The sequence below is a fragment of the Ursus americanus genome, chromosome 22 (genome assembly GCF_024610735.1).
Source record: "Ursus americanus isolate L20-20 chromosome 22, mUrsAme1.1.p, whole genome shotgun sequence".
NCBI classification, from domain to species: domain Eukaryota; kingdom Metazoa; phylum Chordata; class Mammalia; order Carnivora; family Ursidae; genus Ursus; species Ursus americanus.
In genome coordinates, this window is record NC_142148.1 from 51,614,094 (window position 1) to 51,621,503 (window position 7,410).

A 7,410-nucleotide genomic window follows, 5' to 3' on the forward strand; every position below is an offset into this window, starting at 1 on the left:
CCAACCCCGGAGAGCTCCCTCTCTGCCACCTTTTCTATTGCCCATCACCCCATTTTGATGATGATTTGTCCTTGCTGAGATTGTCTTGTTTCTTGATTTGTTTGCTCTTTTATTCTCTGCTTTCTTCCCCTAGACCGTAAGCTCTGTGACAGCAGGGGCCTTTCTGCCTCCTGGTATTGTCCCCGGCATCTTCAGCAGGGCCTAGCAGGCACACAGACTGGTGCTTGACAGAGCCCCATTGGAGTAACTACACGAATCCTAGATGAAATGGAGTACTTCTGACAGAAATGTAAATTAGGAACATTGGTTGCAGAAGTAGAAAGTAGTAGACTGATGACCGTAAAAGAAATTGAATTGATAATCAGAGATTACACCTATTGAAAACCATACCTGTCCTTACTGATAACTTCTGTCAGACCTTCATTCCTACCTTGTTACTATTTTCCTTAAATCACAGGGTCTAGAATAATCCATTTTATACCCAGACACCAAATCTGGGCAAGTACCATATAATGCTGCTAAAGATTAAGTTGCAGTTGAGTTGTTGGACAATATTCTTGTCACCTTCAAAGTTATCTTCAAGTTTATTAACAGGCCCAGTGCCCTTTCCTGACTACGTAGTACACTGCGAGGTTTCAGTGCTCATCGTGAGCCTCTAGAGGAAGGTGATGTAATTACCTGAACCTGCAAGAGGAAGTGAACACAAGAAATTCAGTCCTGTAGTTTGCTAAAAGGTGAATGGAGTTGGTTGGATTAGGACTAACTATTGCAACCAAGCTGGTAGTAGGAAGAATAACAGTAGAGAGAAGCATTCTGACCAATTTAAAATCGGCTTGCTGACCAGAGTGGGCAGACACGTGAACAGTGTGGGATTCTCTGAGTTTGTGGGAGTTAGGAGCTCTGTGAACAGTGCTGTGCTAAGAATGGCTAGTGGCTGTAGGGGAAGGCAGCCAGCAGGCAGTTTTCCCTGAGTTCAGCCCAGAGGGCTGCCTGGGGAACTCCGTGTGTGGTAGTCCCGTGGTCTCCAGTGTTCACTGCTAGGTGGTGTCACAGATGCCTTATGTGTGTCTCAGACGTAAACTTCTGTCTGATAGAGGATCGGGTGAATGTGCATTTAAAAGCTCGAACACTGATTATGGTTTTTCAAATAACTTTGGTGCAGGAAAGGACTACAGAGATTTTAGTTAAATTATTCCTTTAATGGAGGGAGAGTATCGTCCAGGAAGAAACTAGAAAGAAAATCCTTAAGGAAAAAAACAGACTCAAAAGCAGTGTTAAGAAGAATATGGGACAGTAAGAGCATGAGAAAGAATTCTCTTATCACTAGATGCTTAGAGGTGGCGATTGTGGTAGGGAGAAGAATGGCCCTTAAAGAGGTCCACATCCTAATCTAGAACCTGTGTATATGTGACCTTCCATGGCAGAAGGGACTTTGAAGATGTTACCGAGATGAAGAGGACCTTGAGATGGGGGAGATGAGGAGCCGCAGACCTTTTCTGGCTGTGGTCCGAGGGAGGGGACTGCGGATGAAGGGTTGGCTGCAGTGCAGACGCACAGAGGGGCCTCTAGCAGCTGGAGAAAGCCAGCCGAGATCTTCCAGAAAGCAGCACATCCCTTCCAACACCTGGATTTTAGCCCAGTGAGACCCATTTCAGATTTGGGATCTTCCAGAACGGAGAAGTATACGTTTGTGTTCTTTTAAGCCCCTCCGTGTGTGGTTATTGGTTACAGCAGCAGTAGGGAGCAGATAGACACAGGCGTGCTTTGTCTTGGCCGAGTTGGGGCCGACTTCTGCGTGAGTGCTGAGCCGACAGAAGGGCTGCACTCATGTTGAGAGCAGGGTGTGGATCTCCACGCCTTCTTTGTGGTACAGAAAGACCTGCACAGGAGGAGCCGAGGACAGTAACAGCTGTCAGTTTCCTTACTGTGAGGAGCATCTGAAAGAGAGACGCAGAAAAATAACGGCTGGATGTTGTAACAAACAGATCAGTAGTGATGAGTGCACTTGTAACTCCTGGGGGGAAGTAGAGACACGAGCACTGTTCACAACACAGTGTGTGGTTTTAGATCTCTCTCAGAATAAAGACATCTTGCAAATCACTGTGAGAAGACAGCTAGACACAGCAAGTATCTCTTGTTATCTTGTTGCCACCTTCCCCACAGACTGTTCATGCTCACCTCTCTCCTTCTAGATTAAGGCTTTGGAGGCTAAGGGTGCTGTCTTACCACCAGATGTAGGCTAGATGCAAATGACCAAAAGAGTGAGTGAACATTCAAGAGTGGATGAACATGAAGGAATGGTTTGCAGGATTTCTTTCTACCAGTGGAAAGGTCATTATTTCTTTCTAGAGCATAGTCTGAAAGATAAGTGACCAAGTGGAACCAAGCAGAATCATAAAAAGAACTTTTAGAAATGAAAGTACAGTGTCATCTCACTAGTATATAATGAGGGAAATGTAAATTATAATAATGAAATGCCCCCCCTTCTATGGTCCATCACATCGATAAACACTTTAAGATTAATTTTACCCAGCATTGGCATGAGGTGAAGGACAGTCTCTAACATTGTGTGCCAAGTATAATTGGTATAGTTTCCCTGGTGGCCATACTTCCAAAACGTCACATTTTAAAGTAGCTTTTGACCCAGTGCGTCTGTTTCTAAGCAGTGCTGCTGCATGTGTACGATGCCAGCTAGAAGCTCGTTCATAGCAGAATTGCGTGCATCTCCACTTCCCTTTCTCCCCCAGAACAAGGAAGCTGACAAGAAAATAACTGTCCACCCGTAGTAGAATGGCTCTGAGGCTACGTGCTATGTTCCTGATAAGATGGAAGCCTGGTGTACACACTGGCTAGTGTCTTTTCATCCTCAAGAAGAATTCTTTTCCTGCGAATATCTCATGTGAAAATTAATCAGGAAAATTATATATTTCCAAATTCTGGGATATGATACAGATGAGTAAAGGGATAGTTCAGAGTAGCAAAGTGTAGGTTTATATACTGTAGGGTAGGATTGTCCTGGGACATCAAACCAGGATGAGAAATTTAAATGTAATTCAGCTGCCATTAGTGGCAAATTATAAAGCCTTGTCCTGTTATCTCCCTAGAGATCTTTTTCTGAATGTACGTCTTCCAGAAATAATACATGCATACTTTTCCATATGGTAGTAATGTTGGGTTTGGGTTTTTTGTTTTTTGTTTTTTGTTTTTGAGTATGCATTCCTTACTAAATACCTAGTCCTCAAAGTTATTTTTCAGTTATGCAGAACCAACTATTTGGTTCTCAAAATTATTTAAGTTACTGAGTGTATGTACTGAGCTTCAAATATAGAAGTCCTTGTGTATTCATAATCTTGGCCACCATTCAAACTGAGTCAGCAGTGAGATATTCAGGAGTTCTAGAGAAACAGGACAGAACACAGTATGGAAGCATAAAGAAAAAGCAAAACGTGAAATAAAGGGAAATGTCTGTGTGTTTATTGCTTTTAATTTTTTAGTGGAAAGTGAAAGTTGCTACCTTGTTTAATGAGGAGGTTCTGTAGGATGGGAACTCTGTTCAACAGAACCCAACCTGAGGTCACACTGGGTGTCTTCAGGTGGCGTGATCAAGTGAATGGACTAAAACTGTATCTATCCCATAAAACTCCAGAGTGGGAGCCTGTCTTTCCCCTGGGCTCCGCAGCTCTGGACTAAGCGTCCGTACACTTGCCTCTCTGCAGGTAGGCATCTGTGTGCCCATTCCTTGAGAGGTCATGAAGATAACCTTTGCTAGGGGTCATCAGGGAGGGCATCCAGAAAGGGTAGGATTTCTCTCAGACTGTGGATGGTACATCAACAGTAAGAAACCGTTTGTCCCCGAAGGATAGACCTGGTGAGACAGAGGGTTGGGGACGGATGTGAACATCAACTTCGGCCCTAACAGCAGAGAGGCAGCTCTGGAGTCTGTGCTAGCAGGGAGCTACTGTGGAGTAAAGAGATGTGCTAAAACCCGAGCTTTAGTGAGGGCCACCGGTGTCGGTGTGCTCTCGGTAGTGAATTGGCAGAGCTGGGACAGGAAGACAAAGCGCTTTCGTGGGAATTCGAAAGCGGCGCCAGTGCCTGTCCTGTGCAGCTCAGGGATTTGTGTTGTTGGCAAGGAGAAGCTGCAGAAGTTGCCGCTGAAAGAATTACTCGAAATGGCTGTCTCTTCCCCCTAGGCAGATCCCCTGCCCCAGAGCACAAGAGGTGAAGACTAGGGGGCGGGCTGGGTTTCGGCTCCCGCTGCCCCGTGGCTGGGTGCCCTTGGGTAGACACAACCTGCAGCGTCTTTCGTGGTGGCCTGACAGAGATTCTGGGCCTTGAATCAAAAGCCAGGAAGGACATTTATGCTTACTTCAGTTTCACCCAGACATCTGTAGGCTGCACACATCCTTCCTGTCCCACAGAGAGCTCATCTGCCTTTGACGCCTCCAGCCTGTCCTTTGTCCGTGCTTTCTCCCCGATGATGTCACTCTCCCGTGCTTGATACACAACCTTCTCCTGGGATCCAGTAGTCTGAAGGGGAGGCTGACCACGGGCAGGTGATGATGCCTTTAGTGTGGACACACTGGGTCCTTGACAGGTTCTGCATATATAGGACACGTTACTTATCTTTTCTCATGAGTAGGGATAGGAACATTCTTATTATCAACGGCATCATGCCCTAATATAGACATATTTAGTATACGTAGGAACTTTTTAAGATGTGCCTTATATTACAAGTAATATGCTTTCAGTTAATTGCTAATTTAAAAAAACAGTGATTTTCTTTAGCAGTCATTTGCATGTTAATAGCAGCCTCATTAAAAATTATGAATGGCCTGAAGTGTTGAGAAGAGTGCAGTGGTTATCATGAGCACACCTTCACGTAAGGGAGCGGATGGTCTCTGCTGTATTCCCCTGTGAGTCTTCCATATGTGCTGCCCATTTACATCCCTGTACGCACGAGACCTCCACAACCGTGAGAGCACAGGTCAAGACTCGGGGTTACGGCTTCCTTGCCCTCGTCCCAGGATAAGCTTCATCTTTGCGAGGCAGCCTTCCCTGCCGCCTTCAACTCTGAACTCATGGGCACGTGTGTCAGGAGCGTTAGGTTTGGGGACTATTTTAGATTGCTGCATTGTAAGCGACAGAGAGCTCATAGTAGATTGGGTAGGCCTAGCTTCCAGTAACTTCTCCTACATCATCGATACTATCAGAAGCGTGGCCTTCATTGTATGTTTCTAACTGTGTTTCTTAAGAAATGACATGAAGTTGTAGCCTGGTCTAAACCAGTATGCTGTCCTGGGTTCAGAAAGTGGGACCCCCTCCTTAGGTCTAGTTCTCAGCACGTGACCTCCAGGGGGCGGCCGGAATTCTTGGTCAGGTTTTGGGGGTGCCGCAGAGGTAGAGCTGCAGAAATGCATGTTACGTTTCCGTGCCTCGGTTATCACTAATGAAAAGGGAAGAGCCTCTTGTGTTTTATTCAGAACTCTTCCTTGTTCATAAAAATACTATTTGAGAAAAAACATTCCTGAGAAAAATGAAGTAATTTATTTAACTTGATACTCTTTTTACCAAAGATTTCTGCTAACTAACTAAAAGAAATTCACATTGCATTAATTTTTAGCATACAGTTGTTTTTTTTCTGTTTGTTTATAACAGTCATTTTTGTGGGGGGTATGTTTTAGGGGAGCATTCAGAAGATAGTGGACAGTCACAAAGTAAAGCACGTGGCCTGCTATGGATTTCGCCTCAGTCACCTGCGGTCAGAGGAGGTTCACTGGCTCCATTTGGATATGGGTGTCTCCAATGTGAGGGAGAAGTATGAACTTGCACACCCACCAGAGGAGTGGAAGTAAGATTACATACCTACTTTGGCGTGACTCACACTTGATTTGTTTGCATATTAAATCACACACAAGAGGATGAACGTCTTTGCTTAATTTTCTTACTGATTGTAATTACGACTCCTGTATAAATAAAATTGGCTGGTAATGATTAACCAGTGATCTCTTCTAGACTTCTGTTCCGTCTGTCTTTGTGGCACCACCGACTCTGGACTGCCTGAGCTTCTCAGGGGTTCTGTGGTGATGGCCTTTGGCTAGTCACACTTCTCTTGTCAGGACTCCTTTGTTTCAGCCTCGGCTTGAAGAGCTCAATTCCTCATTCTTTTCCTTTCTGGCCTGTTAGCATTCTTTTGTGCAGCAGGACTTCCTGAGCCCTGAGGAGACCACATCTAATTATCTCATGAACGGGCAGCACGGCTCCCGAGCCGGTACGCTCCGGCTCGCCTGAGAGGACTGGGTGTGTACTTGACATTCACGTGCTAGAATTAAATGAGGTAGTGACTCGTCCTGACCTTAGTGAGACTGCTGTGACTGAAAGTGAATTAAAAGGATTCTCTACAATTGTCCTTTCTCTGGTTCTCTCCAAAAAATAATAATTTTTTCCACTGTTAAGCAGAGCAACACGTTAGCCGGAAACCATATGTGTAAAACACTAGAGTGTGAGAGGAGGTGAGCCCCGTGCGCAGGCACCCTTGTTTTTGTAGACACAGTCACAGAGACAAAGGTGGTTGTGGATTGGGGACGGTACTCAGTGTTGGTCACTTTCAGTTCAGCACCCAAATCGATTAGAAGACACATTTGAAAAGAAAAACAAACATGTGAAGGTTAATAAATCTCTAGTCAAATGCGATCTTGTCCTAGTTACAGTTTACCAGAGAAATATGCTTGTATTTTCAGCTTTATCAAACAGCTGGAACTGACAAGCTAACAGGATATTCCGTGATAATATAGTTTGGTTGGGTTACATCAATGGCTAGCAGAGATTTGACCTCCAGCTCTTTTGCCAGTCAATCAAATAAGTGTTTAAAAGCCAGGAATACCTAGAAGTTAGTTAAAAATACCTGCAGGTATTTTTATTCCATACAATTCTATTACCTTCTTAATTTATATGGACAAGTCAGAGGCACAGTGCATTATGACGGTAGCCCTAGTGCTCAGTAAGATGCGGAGTGTAGACCGCTGCATATACAAGCTCTGTTTCTGTTCTTTTAAGCCAACTTATTTTGCTTGATATCAAGTAAAGGTGAGTGGGCACTACTCTTTTTCATGGAGCCTGAACCCTCAAAAGTAAGGCAAGCATAGACTGGGCGAGGTAGAACTTTGCCACACGCAGTGCTGAACCTGACGCTGACGGAGGTGGTGAAGATACCGCCACTGCTGTATCGTCACCGAGGCGTGGCTGGAGCCAGGCGCCAGGCCAGCTGTGCACTCTTTGTACATTTGCAGCCTGTAAAATATGTATGTCACATAGCTCTCCCCAGTCTTATAAGGTGAAGACGGAGGAAACAAGCAACAAACTTGATTTAAGTTCCAATTACGGACAGAGCTCGGGACACAGCTTTGACTT

At 44.9% G+C, this 7,410-nt stretch overlaps 1 protein-coding gene across 1 annotated transcript in view; it reads left to right on the top strand.

The window, feature by feature from the left end:
- The window catches only part of LOC123803136 (focal adhesion kinase 1-like), a 62,766-nt gene extending 56,752 nt beyond the window's left edge, over positions 1–6,014 (top strand). Inside the window, exon 4 of the mRNA XM_087853858.1 lies at positions 5,685–6,014. Coding sequence (XP_087709984.1) covers positions 5,685–5,855 — 171 coding nt within the window. The 3' untranslated portion in view covers positions 5,856–6,014. The remainder of the gene's footprint in view (positions 1–5,684) is intronic.
- Positions 6,015–7,410: the final 1,396 nt, after the last annotated feature.